General features: G+C 39.2%; 1 protein-coding gene and 1 long non-coding RNA gene across 4 annotated transcripts in view; one reads left to right on the top strand and one right to left on the bottom strand.

Annotated features, from left to right (window-relative positions):
• LOC138616265 (uncharacterized) overlaps window positions 1–16700 on the top strand; it is a 244587-nt gene that overhangs the window by 87885 nt on the left and 140002 nt on the right. The window lies entirely within an intron of this gene.
• The window catches only part of slc6a2 (solute carrier family 6 member 2), a 28353-nt gene that overhangs the window by 10423 nt on the left and 1230 nt on the right, over window positions 1–16700 (bottom strand). For all 3 annotated transcript variants that reach the window (XM_069690440.1, XM_069690439.1, XM_069690441.1), the window contains exons 3-7: window positions 15191–15322; window positions 13535–13772; window positions 5668–5806; window positions 5191–5325; window positions 1233–1336 (exon numbers count right to left, since the gene is read on the bottom strand). In XM_069690440.1, the coding sequence (XP_069546541.1) occupies window positions 1233–1336; window positions 5191–5325; window positions 5668–5806; window positions 13535–13772; window positions 15191–15322 (748 nt within the window). The remainder of the gene's footprint in view (window positions 1–1232; window positions 1337–5190; window positions 5326–5667; window positions 5807–13534; window positions 13773–15190; window positions 15323–16700) is intronic.

The raw sequence follows: 16700 nt of genomic DNA, 5'->3' as shown, positions 1-16700 counted from the left end.
GCTGCTGTCTGATACAATGAACAAGATAAACTTGACCTCAGCCACCTCATTGGTTTAGAGAACAGAAACCCCTTAATGAATAATTTCCTTCCCTCTGACTTTCAGGCTGTGATTTATTTATTTTTTAAATGTTTTTTTATTCTGTCCTGCTCTTCTTTCTGGTCATTCAGGACACAAACAAGTGTTACTTAAAATCATTTTTGACATTTTGTTTTACGTAGTTTCCTGATTATTTTGAGTTTAGTTTTAAATAACTCACTAAAATAGTATCTCAGTTTGGATAAATGTTGTAATGGATAGAATTTTTTGGCTCAGTTTATTTAATAGTTCAATTTGCCAAATGTATTTTCATTTTAGCTTAAAAATTAAGGGTTTAAAGGTTTGGTTAGTTTAGTGAGGTGTACGTTTGTGTTTGCCATGTAGCTGGTGGTTTTGTTTTTCTTAGCTACAAGGGAGGACACTGATTCATTGCACTGTACCTCATGCAGATTTCTTCCATCTGTGTCAGTATTTAAACAAAAAAAGTCCCCCTTCTGCACTTGTTTTTCTAATATCGCCGGCTCTTTCAGGCTGCTGTCTTTCATCGGCTTTAAATTTCCTCATTTGCCACTGAGGGCATAATGCAAATACCACCTGCCAGCAGTCCACATTTCTAAATGGGACATGAAAGAGGAGGAAGGCAAAAGAGGCCCGGTTTGGGGTTGAAGAAGGTGGAAGAAATGAGAGTGGACAGGACAGTAGAGGAAGGGGTCCCTAAATCTTACAACACGTATAGTAGTACAGCACAGATTCAGCTTTGGAAGCCTCTGTGATGACTGTGCTTAATGTGTCTCCCACTGGGAGATCATTTATTACAATAACTGTTGTACAGAGTTTGTGTAGCTCTAATAGGACAGGTTTTGTCCTCTGGGAATCTATTTACAAACATGATATGTCAAACTGTTGCACTGCCTCCAGCAGCACCTCTGCAACCTATTAATGGTGAAAAATATTGAGCAGCACTGACAAATCAGTCAGCATACAGCCTTTGGCTATTATCTGGCAACTCTTCCTAGCTTGTACTTTATCTGTCCTGTTAACACTTGGCCATCGGCGTAAACTGGACAGATTAGCATCACCTCTACTGCGTGATCCAGTTAAAAGCTGGAGAAGGCCAACTGCTTAAAAACAGCAGGATGTCATGTTGCTCTGGGCTTGTTTCAGACTATCAAAAATGCAGTGCAAACCCTCACCTGTAGCAGTTGTTGTCAAATTTGTTATAACTGGCAAATGCAATGAGCACACCAAATCCTGCACCCAGTGAGTAGAATATCTGAGTGGCAGCATCAATCCACACCTGTGGCAAAAATAACAGAGAAACAAGAAGGCTTTTGAATTCCTAAAAAAATATTCCAAGGTGAAATACCAGATATAGACCGTTCTCAATGTAGATGCTTATTTTCATTATCACATTATTACAACCAATCAGAATAATAATAATAACTTTTTAGCACTTTTCAAAAACAAGTTACAAAGCGCTTTACATACATTTAAAACAATATGCAACAGTATAAAATATAAAGATGAAATACAACACAAAATATAACAGACAATAAAACAGACAGTGAATCAATTGAAATCCAGTCAACAAAAGGCAAGTCTAAAATAGTTTGTTTTTAAGAGTGACTTCAAAGAAAACGGTGTGTTAGCGTCCCTGATCTCCTCTGGCAGGTCGTTCCATAACTGAGGGGCCTGAATAGAAAACGCCCGGTCACCTTTCATTTTAAGGTTAGTGCGGGGTGTGGTCAGGAACGACCTACCAGAGGTTCTCGGGTTGCATGTGGGCTCGTAGGGGGACAGGAGGTCAGCTATGACATGGATGTTAAAATCACGGTATTTTCATATTTTGGCACGATGATGGACAGCAGCTCATAAAATTCATTAATAAAACCAGATGATTTTGGGGGTCTGTAGACTAAAATACACAAAGTTTCAACCGGATCTCTTAGGGGAAAACACAGGTACTCAAATGATGAGAATATGCCGATAATCACTGAGCATTTGAAGCAGTTTTTGTAGAACACTGCCACTTCACCTCCCCTGCCTGAGTCTCTGGGCTTGTTTAAAAATAAGAAGCCAGGAGGTGACGTTTCTACCAGTGGGACAGTATCATCTACAGCCAGCCAGGATTCTGTTATCATAAAAAGGTCAATGTTGTGAGAGGTAATAAAATCATTCAAAATAAAAGTTGTGTTCCCTAATGACCGTACATTAAGGAGGCTGAAATTGACACTCATATGAGGGGAGGTAGATGTTAGATGTGCTTGACACTGAATAGGAATCCGAACTTTATTATTGTTGGATCTAAGGGATGGAGGGTTGTAGGGCCTTTGATTCACAATGACTGGTATAGCAGGTGTTAGTCAATTTTCAGACAGTTTACTTCGATGGAGATTGAAGTTGCTAATTAAAACACTTGTACCCCTCCTGTTTGGGTGCAAGTTGTCTCTCCTGAAGAGGTCTCTCCCTCTTCAGAATAACTCCAAGTGGCTAACAAAACTGTAGCCAGTTGCAGCACAAAAGTTTTCCAGCCAACTGTCCAGGCTAAAAAGGTGGTTGAACAGCTCACATCCCTTATCAATGGTAGGAATTGGGCCAGAGAGCGCACATAATTTACCCAGGCTTTCTATTGTTACAGCAAGTGTTTCAAGCTCCTGTTGCATTTTTATGGAAGTGCCTACATGAATTATGACTGTGTGCAGAGGGATGTCATTCTATGGAGCACCCATCTGTTTTTCCCTGTACATGTCTTATCAGCTAGGAACACCCAGCTCTGGTTTACAAAACATGTCAATTAAATTAATGCCCAAGTCCCACAAATGTTTAGCAAAACATAAATTTTTGTCAACCCTTACAAATACACATGAGATCAGCTAGTGGGAGACATCTTAACTATGAGTATATTAATTCACATACTGATTACATGCAGTCTGTATAGGAGGCACTGAGGCACTGGCTTTTTTAACCATCAGAGCATGCGATGGTCTTCTCCTCCCAGAAAATTACGGTAACACAGAAAGGAGGTTAAGTCTGAAATTAATGTTACTTATACTGTAGCATGAAAATGGAATGAATTGATCTTACAGTCTGGGTTAAAATAAAACCAGAGGTCAACAAATAACAAAACTCAAGATGTGCCCAGCACTGAGACCTGAAATTGCATACGGTTTCATACGGAGTACCTCCCGATAACATCCCAAATACCCCCTAATTAGCCCAGTCCTATACTGTATCAGTGTCACGTGTTTCCTCACCTACAGTGCATCCGGAAAGTATTCACAGCACTTCATCTTTTCCACATTGTGTTATGTTACAGCCTTATTCCAAAATGGATTAAATATTTTTTTTCCCTCAAAATTCTACACACAATATCCCATAATGACAATGTGAAAAAGTTTGTTTAAAATTTTTGCAAATCTATTAAAAATAAAGAATGGAAATATAACACGTACATAAGTATTCACAGCCTTTGCTCAATACTTTGTTGAAGCATCTTTGGCAGCAATTACAGCCTCAAGTGTTTTTGAGTATGATGCTACAAGCTTGGCACCTATTTTTGGGCAGTTTCTCCCATTCTTCTTTGCAGGACCTCTCACGCTCCATCAGGTTGGATGAGGAGCGTCGGTGCACAGACATTTTCAGATCTCTCCAGAGATGTTCAATCGTGTTCAAGTCTGAGCTCTGCCTGGGCCTCTCAAAGACATTCACAGAGTTGTCCCGAAGCCATTCCTTTGTTATCTTGGCTGTGTGCTTCGGGTCATTGTCCTGTTGGAAGATGAACCTTCGCCCCAGTCTGAGGTCCAGAGGACTCTGGAACAGGTTTTCATCAAGGATGTCTGTACATTGCTGCATTCATCTTTCCCTCCATCCTGACTAGTCTCCCAGTTCCTGCTGCTGAAAAACATCCCCACAGCATGATGCTGCCACCACCATGCTTCACTGTAGGGATGGTATTAGCCAGGTGATGAGTGGTGCCTGGTTTCCTCCAGACATGACGCTTGGCATTCAGGCCAAAGAGTTCAATCTTTGTTTTATCAGACCAGAGAATTTAGTTTCTCATGGTCTGAGAGTCCTTCAGGTGCCTTTTGGCAAACTCCAGGCAGGCTGTCATGCCTTTTCCTGAGGAGTGGCTTCCGTCTGGCCACTCTACCACACGGGCCTGCTTGGTGGAGTGCTGCAGAGATGGTTGTCCTTCTTGAAGGTTCTCCTCTCTTCACAGAGCAACGTTGGAGCTCTGTCAGAGTGACCATCGGGTTCTTGGTCACCTCCCTGACTAAGGCCCTTCTCCCCCGATCGCTCAGTTTGGCTGGGCGGCCAACTCTAGGAAGAGTCCTGGTGGTTCTGAATTTCTTCCATTTACAGATGATGGAGGCCACTGTGCTCATTGGGACCTTCAATGCTGCAGAAATGTTTCTGTACCCTTCCCCAGATCTGTGCCTTGATGCAATCCTGTCTCGGAGGTCTACAGACAATTCCTTGGACTTCATGGCTTGGTATGTGCTCTGACATGCACTGTCAACTGTGGGACCCTATATAGACGGTGTGTGTCTTTCCAAATCATGTCCAATCAACTGAATTTACCACAGGTGGACTCCAATCAAGTTGTAGAAACATCTCAAGGATGATCAGTGGAAACATGATGCACCTGAGCTCAATTTTAAGTGTCATGGCATGTCATCTATGTCCATGTCATGGCTGTGAATACTTATGTACATGTGATTTTTTTTTTTTTTTTTTAATTTTTAATAGATTTCAAAAAATGTCCCCAAAACTTTTTTCACGTTATCATTATGGGGTATTGTGTGTAGACGTTTGAGGAAAAAAATGAATTGAATCCATTTTGGAATAAGGCTGTAACATAACAAAATGTGGAAAAAGTGAACCGCTGTGAATACTTTCTGAATGCACTGAAGGTGTGAAAAGTACTCGCATAAGGTTTAGGCATTGACAATCTGTGTTTGTTCTGTCCAACCACCCTCGATCTCTTCCCTATTTAGACTTTATCACTCTGTAAACTGTGTCATGTGAGGCAAAATGTGACACTGACACTGTATCCTCTGGCAGATTGAGAGGCATATTACACGCTTCAAAGTTTTTTTGCTTGTTTGTTTTGTCTGTTAGATGGGTTGTGGTTAACAAGCACTGTCTCACCTCTAGATTGTTGAGTCGCTTGAAGTCGATGTGGAGGTAGGCTCTGATGCCATCCATAGACCCCGGTAGAGTTATGCCTCGGATCAGCAACACAAAAAGGACCACATAGGGCATCGTGGCTGTAATGTACACAACCTGAATGCACACACAAAACAAACGGGTGAAAGAAAAAACTAAATCCATCACATTCTTTGCAATTTGTTGTTGCTACAGTTTGTTGCGTGAATACGAGCAACTCCAGTGTATTATCTACAGTAGGACTGAATGTAAAGAGTAAATATAAGAGTAGTCTCCAATCCCAACAATGTTTATCACTCTGTCTCGACAGGATGACCAACAGTTTACACTGAGCTATTTTACAAGATGGCTGCATAATGTCTCTCTTACAGATTCATTACCACAAAGATATTATAGTTGCCATAAAAAGTTTAACATTTGACAATGCAACAGTTATTGTTTGGGGGTCTCGGCCTGTACCTTCCCTGAAGACTTGACACCTTTCCAAAGGCTGAAGTACAGGATGAAAACCACCACAACCAAGCACAAGGTCAACTCCCAGCGAGGTAAACCCAGGTCCTGGATACCTTTACTTTGATGGAGATGCAGCACACCCCGTCTAGAAAAGGACAGACAGATCAAATGTAGCATCATATCTAGAAGGCATTCTTTTATTTTGATATACTGTACAGTCTCATCTTCAGCTGTTGTCAGCATTTCACAAACTCTTCTGGGAGAAATCAGATTAAATAAAAGCACTGTATTATAAATATTTTCTTTTTTTGGGCTACATCTTAACAGCGAGACATGTTTTTTGTTGGACAGGCCCACCCAGGTTCTAACAGCTGGGGGAGTCCATTTATCAACTATTAACAATGTATTCATTTAGATGCAACAATATTTCAACATCAATGAAGATATAATATTTTTCATCTTCAGAAAAGGTATGAAGGGTGGAAACTATGTGAAGTAGGATTAAACATAAATCTATTGCCTGGCTTTTGAAGTGAATTAACCACTTTTCTTTTTCACACCACTGCACACAAATTCTTTGAAACTGTCAATAATCTCCTCTGGTATTTGTTCATTATCATCATTCATTCTAATTGAGCCAAAAGCTTACTGTCAGATCAAGGTAAGCGTTCAAAGATTCTCGTGTTTAACAATGATGATGAATCCACCAAAGAAAAATGGTGTCTCTTTCTTCACTATGTGAATATTGTTTCCAGCTGCAAGCTCATTTTTTCAATGTCGGTGCTGGAGTAGTGGAAAGGAAGTACATAACTTCAGTCTACAATAGTGGAGTAGGGTTGTGTATCAAAGCTCATGTGATACATTACATTAAGTCTTGTGGCCCCTTTGATCAGAAAATTCTGTCTATACTGGCCTGTCATCAGGTGGAAGCAGGAGCGCAGTGGAAAGCTGAACCAGAATTAATCTCCAGGTTACTTAATGTCTTCTCAAATTGTTGTCCAGCACATTTACAAAAGATGAAGACAAAGATTTTACTGAACTTGAATTTGAAAACATAGCCTAAAGGTTTATGGGATTAACACATTGTATCCCATTTACCTACAACACAAAAATTGTGAAACTGATAATTTGGAGTATTGGAATGAGTTATGTAGGGACAATTTCTTGATGAACAACAGCAGTAACTTTACACATCTTTCTGAAGTTTTGCCATCACATTGACTTTGCCAGGTTTCTGATACCACCATGCCTGTACAGGAACTAAGAGGTAATGCGCATGGATAGACAAACTCAAATTGCTGCTTACACTTTTATGATAACCCTATGTCAAACGTCTGGACTCCAGCTCCATACATAATCTCCAGAAATAAGATGGAAATGTATCTTTTAGTCTCGCCAAATTGGTCCATTTACTTTTAAGAGAAGAAAATATCACTAAAAACAAACTAAAACAATTGTAAAAGTTTCTTTGGCACATTTGTTTATACAACTCCATTCAGAGAACCCTTTGAATTAATAACTCATAACAACCAACAGTGTTGTCTGTGAGGTCATCTTTTACGGTTGGACAGGAGCAAAAACTGACACAATGGTCCTGCAGTCCAAATGCAAGTGAAGGGAAAAAACCCCAGAAAGTTTTATGTTTCTGGACAAGTTTCTCTGGTCAAAGAGTCAAATGATGTTACTTCAATCATGAGTGTTTGCTTTTACATTGTCATTGAGCTGTTATATTAATTTGTATTACTAAGGACACAGTTGTGGAAAAGTAATTTATAGCGAATCATTTTATGTTAAAGATGATACACATTTGAACCTGCAAACACTATAGTTTACATTACTTTATTTCTCATTTGTTTTGAGTAAAAGTGACCAACACTAGCCAGGGTTGGTTTATTGGTTTATAAGCAGCTCCATGTTTCCATTTTAAACTTTTATTATAGTTGAAAATGTTTTGTTCTGTTATTATGGTTCAATACTGGGTACAGCTGTTCTGATGTATGACTAAATTGTTTGTGAAGCAGCATTGTAAAACTTGTATTTATAAGAGCGCCACAGATCTCTCTTTCCCAATGAGGACCCATGATGGGCAAACATGAATCGAAAAACAATGTCCGACTACAAAATGGTTTCGATTGTTAGTTGTTGCACCAGAGCTGAGTAGCACTGGGAACAGGGTGAATTTGATTTGGATACCAATATCCTGTAGTAAAATATTTAAAAGCACTTTTGCTTCCTTTACAATTTTCCTCAGACTATTTTCCTCAAGAAATATTCAATTTGGTCTCCATGTGATGCTGTGGGATGATAAACCATGGAACTGGGTTTTGATCTGATACTTGGGTTGCTTACACAACAGCCCAGCACAAAAACCTCTAAGGAACATGCAAACTGAAATATGTTCAGACACAGACCCCAGAGGGACCGAAGGATCTGTCAAACTTCTCTTCAGCATTTACTTTGGCTGATAATAAATTCAAAGCTATGAGGTCTTTGGGGAGATGGATAGCAGTGTGAAGACACTGGTTTGTTTGGGGAGAAATTTCAAATCTGTGCTCTGACCTGTAGGGCTCATGTTAATGTTGTGGTGTAATGCCCCAAGGCCTCCTTGCTCATCTGATATCGTCGATAATGGAGTGCCAGTAAATGCTCACTGCAACATCAATGCAGGTGCCTTTGGCCAAGTTACTCTGAACACATTTAGTCTTATCGTCACTCAGCATGCTGGTTGCGCTGCTATCCTAACACTCTGTTGAAATGGCTCTGTGTAAGTGTGGTTGACGCACTATTGCATGCAGCCTTGTCTCCATGTTGGTTACAAAATGATAAACATGGCGTGCAAAAAAAAAAAAAAAAAAATGAAAAGAAAAGAAAAGAATGAAAAAACGCCTAAATATCTGAATCCAGCTGGGGTACTTGTCCTTATTTCAACCAGATTTATTTAATCAATTACATATGATCCTGTCCTTGTTATTTAAAAAGCAATTCTTTCCACAAAAATATGTTAAATTGCATGTGCAATGGAAGTGAACGCAATTCTTTCAAGTATTGACATGTTTTTTGTTGAAATGAGGGCTATTTATCAAGTCTTGACCTGAAATCAGATGTGGTTGCTTCAGGCTAGATCTAAAAAGAACGGATATGGGAGCGTGCTAATGAAATGCATTGGTGTTGTCATCACTGTCGTTTAGCTGTTTGGCCGCCAACTTTACTGTTTTGGTTCACTTCTCTCAGTTAGTGTCCAGCTAGTGAACATAGTAGAACATTTAGCAGCTCAGGAGTTGGCATAGGCCAGAAACAGCTGAGGATATACTCAGCAAGGTATTCTGCTGGCCCCTAGAGGACAAAGAAATGTCATTATAGCTGTTACAAAAAAAGCCCCACTCGAAGGCAGAGTTTTGGCATTGGGTTGAATTTTTGGTTTCAGAAAATTACTGAAACTTTTACTTGGAAATATGTAAGTAGAGGGAGTTTTCCGATAGCCTGGCTCCGCCTGCCTATTTCTCACAGTTTCAGTTCTCACCGTGATTTGTCTGGAAAACCTGTTAACATGAAGGTTTGTTTCACCCCACTGAAGGGAGGACCAGCAGTGGAGGTGGCAAAGTGCAATGACACTGAAGTTATGCGTTTGCTTTGAAATGTAGTTGTTACAATAGCAGCGGTGGTAGAGCTAAATGAAGCGATATGAAACGTCGTAGCAATGGTAGCAAATATCAAACAACCAAAGCCGGAGTCTGCAAAGTCTACAATGGTAATTTACCGACATGGTATTACACTTTGCTCAGATCAGAGGAGAGTCTCTGGTGTTTACAACTTCATTCATACTGTATTGTGGTAATTGGTGATTTGTTAAAGGCTGCTCCAATAGTTAAAAAATGAACCTGAGGCCTACACCCATTGGGATGCAATGACTGGAAAAGATCCTCAATGGAGAATGGCCAACTCTATCCATTCATGCAGTCAAATTTGGGTCTGGTAACACTACGCTGTTCAACCATTCGACAAGAACTTGTGAAACATAACAGCAGCTTAAGAACTCTGAAAGCTCATGGCTCTGTGATGTATATGGCTTTAGGCTATGAGACAGAAATAATACAGTTGTATTTTTAGAATTAATAGACACGGTTCAGGGATTTGGGATTTTAGATCTGGGGGGTTTCTTTGATCTCTGCAAAAGTCATCAAATTAATCACAGAGAAATACCCAGCATATTTCCTGTTTCCAGGTCAGTTTTTTGGCAGAGGCCATGTTTATGGCTGTCCTTACATGACTCCTTTCATCTTCCAAGGAATCCCTGTCTCGTAACCTAAAATTCACTTCCATATTATCCACATTTACTCTACATGTCATGTTGAAGTCACTCAAGCTGGTTCCTCTCAGCTACAGTGATTTTGACAGTATTTTCAAGGTGGCATGTACAGTATAGCAGCATGATTTTAATTTGGACCTCAGATAACTTTTTTGATCAGCTGAATTGATGGACTGCTAATCTATATAATAACTTGAAATTGCTCTGCTCTTCTGTTAGTTTGTCATCATTATGATGAAGTAGCCTCCTTTAAAATGGTGCTGCAGGTTTTTAGAAGACTTGGTGATATGATGGTGATGCATTCTAATAATGTTTGAATAGTATTGCAAATTTGCTGATGGCACATATTATCTGTGATTAATTGCCCTACACTTACAGCTTATGGTGAAATATAGTATACACGTTTCAGAAAAGTAAAAAAAAAAAAAAAGCTTTTGTACTGTAGATTTTCCTTTGCCTTATATTGTTTTAGTGTATTCTGGGGTCCCTGGGACACCTGTATTCTCAAAAGAGGAATATATAACCTATATCTTAATATACATACACATTTATAAGATATACATTTCTCCGTAAACAAGAAGAAACATTAAAGCTGCAATAATCAATATTGCATATAAAAAGAGGATCTAACGACTATGTGCAATAGTGACAAAGGGACTATGACTGTGTTCTTTAGCCCTTCAGAGTGTTTTAGCATCTTTCAGCTTAATGTTTTACTTTTACAGCTCATCTACTGTTTGGATTACTCTCTCAAATAAGCCAGACTCTGATAAGCCAAATCAGACACAACCTTATCGCCAAGAAATGGGAAACCGACAAGACAAACCTTCCAATTAGCTGTTGAACATAGCAGCTTAAATACTGGATAGTACAGAAAACGGTTGAGCTACTAAAAGGAAATTGAATATTGGACTTGCATTTATCAGGAGCCAGAAACACAACTCCAGATGAATGCTAATGTTTCTACTTGTAAAGGCGGAAGTAGGCAACTGCTATGCATGCACATTTGCTATTTCAACTTTATTAGGTAATAAAATGTCCATGTTCACAGCTGGTCACGCTGACTCTAGGTGACCAATGAAACCAATTAACATAGTTGTAAGGATACTTGGGTCGCCAAGTATTGTCTCATCTTTCTCTAACGCTGTGTTTGTGTCTTCCTATACCAATTGCTTACACTGTAATGTTCTCTAATGTTGTTCTAATGTTGTAAACCGTATTAGGCACCTGGGGTGGTGAGCCTAAACTCCACCGAATATGAAACACCAGCTCAGGTGTGAAGTAAATCTGAGACAAAGTTTAATTTTGCTGTCTACATGGCACAAGTAAGCAAGTTCAAAAGGGCTTGTGGATGTGGAGGAGTCTAAGAGGTGAAACAAGAGCCAGTTGGCCTCCCTCATGCTGTGAATTGGCATTGGTCCTGTGCTCAAAGCTAGCTGTAAGCAGAAGGATTTATTGTCCCCCTACCGTGCCTAACCCCCATGCAAGATCTGTCTGAAAGTACCCTATTGTTGTCAGTCTGTCTATAAACATCTTTGGATTTTTGTTTTTTCTCCTGTGAATGAACTGTAATAATCTGTCTTCTCTAAATGATATTGCATCATTTTTTTGGAAGATCTGTTGAATAGCATGAGGCTCAAGCTTTTATGACAATACTGCCCACCTCATATAACATAAAAAGCATTCACTTACTTTTTAATATATAAAGTTTGAGGGTTCCTGAAATTTCTAAGATAACCATGGATACTGATTAAATAAACATATGCTCCAAGATAGTCCTGGTCAGCAAAATGGGAGTGGAAATTTAGCAAGCTCAGTTATTGGCCATGATACACACTCAATGTATTCTGTGCGTCACACTTAGCATGTGTCCCTTGTATTGTCCAATTCATTTCACAGACTTCCTCTGCGCTTCACAGTCAGTCCTCACAGACGACGAGGAAGAACTGGCTGACTTTGAAGTATAAACAGATGGAGCTTTTTTCATGTGCTTCAAAGAGTGCATTTGAACTTTATGTATACACCTTTTTATAGTGCAAACATTTTGGCTGGACAATTTTGGAGTCCTCTGCTTACGTCTCCATGGCTGGAAGCCTTTTTTTTTTTCCTTTTTTTTTTTTTTTTTTTTAACTTGGACAGTGGTCCTATTGTTTCATGGGGTTGTACATAGTGGACTAGTATTATTCAGATGCCCCTGTCCCCCCTCCAAAAAAAAAAAGGTATCACTTCCACATGACACTGGTCATACTGTTTGCCTGACTATTGAATAGGCCATTATCATCATACATATATCCCACACACATGGGCATGTAGTGGGCCTGCTAAACTGTTGGCAGTTATCAACAACATATATGACCATTGGATAATATCAATGAAAGGCTTACCAGACCTTCAGCAACATGCACACAGGACCTCTGTCGTCATGGTAACATTAATAAGCACATCATCATTGTTGTGACACGGGAGCGATTTGCTTAAGTTTAGGCACCGAAGATACTTGATTAGGTTTAGGGAAAAATCATGGTTTTGGTGTACATCACCTACATAAGCAACTTTTTGTACGTCACGTAAGTATTGTTACGTACGTTAAACAACTCAAAAACGTAACATAAACCTCTTTCCAGCCTTCATAGACTTCAGTCGTACTTCTGTGACCTGTTCACCGTGGTCACGTCAAGTCTACGAGGGCATGAGACTGCAAGGCTATATAAGCCAGTGATAGACAGGCCTGAAGACTACAATGATAAAATACATTTTGACTACCTCTTTAGCCTATACTTCTACATATTTCTTTTTAATGATGTGGTGGAATATTATTTCCGACCAACATTATTCTGTTTGTGTTTTGAACTTGCATTTGGAAAAACTACAGTTTCTTATCAATATTGCAATGAATTGTGGGTAATTGCTAAGTCTCTAGAAGTCTGCAGGGAGTCCACTTGAGGCCCCTTTTGTGTTTGGGCAGCCCTCAGCATTTGCAGACTTCCCGGGAAGACGCCTGTAAATTCCGCAATTCTGCAAGAACAGTGAAGTTTGGATATTTGGAAATATTCAACCATCATCACTTGTTAGACTCCGTCACCAGACTTCCTCCATTGCTCTTACAATAATAACTGCAGCAGCTAGAGTTTGCAAGTAGGTTTAGTAGGTCCCTATTAGGCCATCTATTTGTAACAGATGTATGATGCTTCTTAATCATGATAATACAGTTATCAAAGTATTTGAACAGTACTATCTATCCATGACACAGTGATTACAATCACCACATTGTGAAATTCACTGTATACCCTTACTATTAATTTTACAACTTATGATCTCCCCAAACATTCAGCCATCGTATTTTCATATCAGCTTTACCAAAAAGTTGAAGGAGCAGCAGGCTTGTTTCATATGTTAGGTGGTTGATTTTGGGACACAGTTCGACATCAGGATATTATCTTCCTCTTAAAACTTGAAAAGGTCACGACGTCTGTACGTTTTTGTCAAAGTTACAATGTTAATCACGCAGTTGTCTAAACCGGTCACTATCTAATAATTGAATTGCTCAGAATGTCAGAAATGACTTACTCATAGTACTCTGCAGCCGGGGTAATCTTGTACTTGGCGTAAGATGTGCCATTGCCGAGGACAGATCCATTGATGGCTTTGGGGTCGGTGCAGTTCTCGCTGTTCCAGATGTTATCACATCTGAGCCACGGCAGCTCCCTCGTCATGGAGGCGAACAGGTAGTGAAGGGACCAGGCAATGATGACGTTGTAGTAGAAGCCGACATACAGGGCTATGATAATCACAGTGTAGCCCACACCTGAGGAATACAGGGTGATTAGTGAGGAAGAAGAAAATGACTGTGCTATCTACATAATTACAACTTCTTGCAGGTTTTACAGCTACAGTAAATAACTCAAACTAGTACAATGGCATTCTTTTTTCTCTGAATAATTTGCATAAATACATGCTACATCCAAATATAAGTGCAGATATACTTGCTTTTGTACTCCTATCACCCAAGGAACCACAGTGCAGTTGACAAGTCATGGATAGCAGGTACAGGAGTAACAGAAATAACAGGCGTATATACCCTTTAGATGGAAAGGCGCCTTTAGTATAATTGCTCTTATTTTTGTTTCATATATGAGGCCTTGTACACCTTGCAACATGTTTTTAATCCCCAACATCATCTCAATATTACCATGAGGGACACTTACGTGTACAGAACTGCCATCTATCAACCTCTCCAAAGCTAAAACAGTACACACACCTCTTTTGGGCATTAAGGGTTACTTCCCATCATTTAGCACCTTTTTTTTCTTGTGTAAATTCTGGGATGTGTTCTTTTACCTCTACTGGAATGTAATGCAATCCATGAAATGGAGCAGGCCATAAACCCGTCACCCACTTATTCAACAACAAACCCGCCTTAGCAAACAAACGCTGCAGCCAACACAAGCAATGACTGGTGCTGTTTCAATAGTGCAGACGGATGTACTTAACAGACAGTATTTGAAGGTGTGTGTGTTGTCAGATTTCCTTTTCTTGCTAAACTAATGATAGTGAGAACAGTTAACAGGTTCAGGTTTACACTAATTGTCATATTACAGGAAATGAAAAAACAATATTGGTAATTATAAGTCAATGCAAGCATCAGTGTAAAGTTTACCCATTAATCTGACTTTCAGTTTTTTAATGGAGTCACTGTGTTTTACTTTAATTAGAGTACATAATACGTCACGTTTCATTTGAGTTTTTTCAGTGTGTTTTTCATTAGTTTAATTGATTGGCTTGCAATTATATCAACCACTTTTCTCAGGCCTGTGAGCACCGGCCTGGCATTTGCTTTTGTTTCACTCATTTGCAATTGACATTTTTACAAACATGGACAGGGGCATAAGGTTGCAAATATAATCAGAGAGAAAACAATAGAAAGGAAAGAGCCACTGTGGCAGATGTTAGTTACAAGTGACACTTATGAACCTCTGAGGGGGGAAAGGATGAGAACAAAGGGGTAAAATTAAAGGGCAAGACACTGAGGAGAAGCAAATAAGAGCGTGACAGAGCAGTAAGTTTAATAGGTTAGACAAAGGCTGGCCTAAATAGACATGCATGATCATGTGTGTAGTTGTGAATTTAAGTGCAGTGTGTGTCTCTGTGTTTCCATGAGTGAGAGTGAGAGTGAAAGTGAGTGAGAGAGAGAGAGAGAGAGAGTGTGTGAGTGTTACAGTTCACCTTTAAACACAGGGCATATTTTCCAAACCGTAGCTGCCCCTTCCCTGTTGTACTGGCCCAAGGCAAGTTCCATGTAGAACAATGGCATCCCCGCAATCACCAAGAAAAGGATGTAGGGAATCAAAAAGGCACCTGAATGGAGAGGAATAATTAGTTTTAAACATTTTTTATTTCTGCTAATTACTGAAGTATTTGCTTACCACATGTAAAAAAAATGTTAGATGAGTGCTCAATATTGAAATAAGTGCAAGACAAAATACCCCAAAAAAGAAAGGAGAGGGAAAAAGGGGCATGACAGTCTTAGCAACACGACACACCATAACATGCGAGTGGAAAAGGCTCACAGCTATTTTCATGCTGTGCCGCAGTAACACATCCACCAACAAGAAAATGACCTCTTGTAATTAAATTGTTCTTGACATTGTCCATCACAAATGACACATTATCCACAGTAATGAATACATTTTTCTGAGGGCAATATGATTGACAGGCCAGTGGCAGAGTTGAGCACATGTTGATTTTCGCTGTGTGAATGGACACACAGAGGACAGGGCACACCTTCTAGTGAGCACTGTTGTCATGAGTGTTGATGATAAAACAACACTGTGCTTAAAGTAATCCTTTGTTGGTTCAACCACACACACTACTTTTTTTTTCTCTCTCACTAGAGTGCAGCTTCAGTGTTCAATAGTTTTGAGAACAATCAGTCGTCCATCACCCTCTTGTATTCACACTTACTGAGTAAATCTAAGCTCCGACACTTGTTTTGGGATTTTTAGCTGCAGCAGGCAGATAAACATTATAGAATGTTTAAGGCACAGCACATATTAGAAACAACTTATAGCAGTGATTTATAATTATTTCTTAAGTAGATGCAGAACATCTAATGACTCATCTGTCAATATGAAATGTTATGAGTCCAATTTATGGCTTTATGAATAAACATACCTTCATGAAAGGAGGCGTTGTCTTTGCCAGAGGTTAAACACGTTATCATTAACTATAAAAGGTTTAAGGTACACAGCTTGAAAGTCACCTTAAAATAAAAATAAAAAATGTTTCATTTTGACAGCCTTTTTCTTTAATGTTGAAACATTTGAAAGAAAAATAAAAACATTGATGGTAAAACACTTATTTCTATAGTTTTAATGTCTTGTATTCAGAGTTTGTGAGTAACTAAAAGCCCGGATATTCACATGTTTATATTGTCAGATACGTCTTACAGGATAATTAAACTGTATATTTTACAGCTTCCGATAAACCTCAGTTTGCCCAGAGTGCTTGTCACGTTACAAGAATTATCTGACAGTCTCAAATTATACAGTTCAGTTGTGCATGCCTTGATAAAATGAGGTATTTCCTTTCCTTGATCATGAAAACTAAAAGCACGTAATACACCTATTGCAGCAGATTAAAGTAACTCAAATTAGAACAAGAGCACAAACTGCATTTGAATCTGAATCGAACCTAAAATTATACTGTTGTGTTCTTATGCAGTTTAACATATTTT

The sequence above is a fragment of the Brachyistius frenatus genome, unplaced genomic scaffold (genome assembly GCF_029030835.1).
Source record: "Brachyistius frenatus isolate BFR_SWC_R1_liver_20210118 unplaced genomic scaffold, ASM2903083v1 Contig_9, whole genome shotgun sequence".
In the NCBI taxonomy this organism is placed as follows: Eukaryota; Metazoa; Chordata; class Actinopteri; family Embiotocidae; genus Brachyistius; species Brachyistius frenatus.
This window is presented reverse-complemented; position numbering and strand designations above follow the sequence as displayed.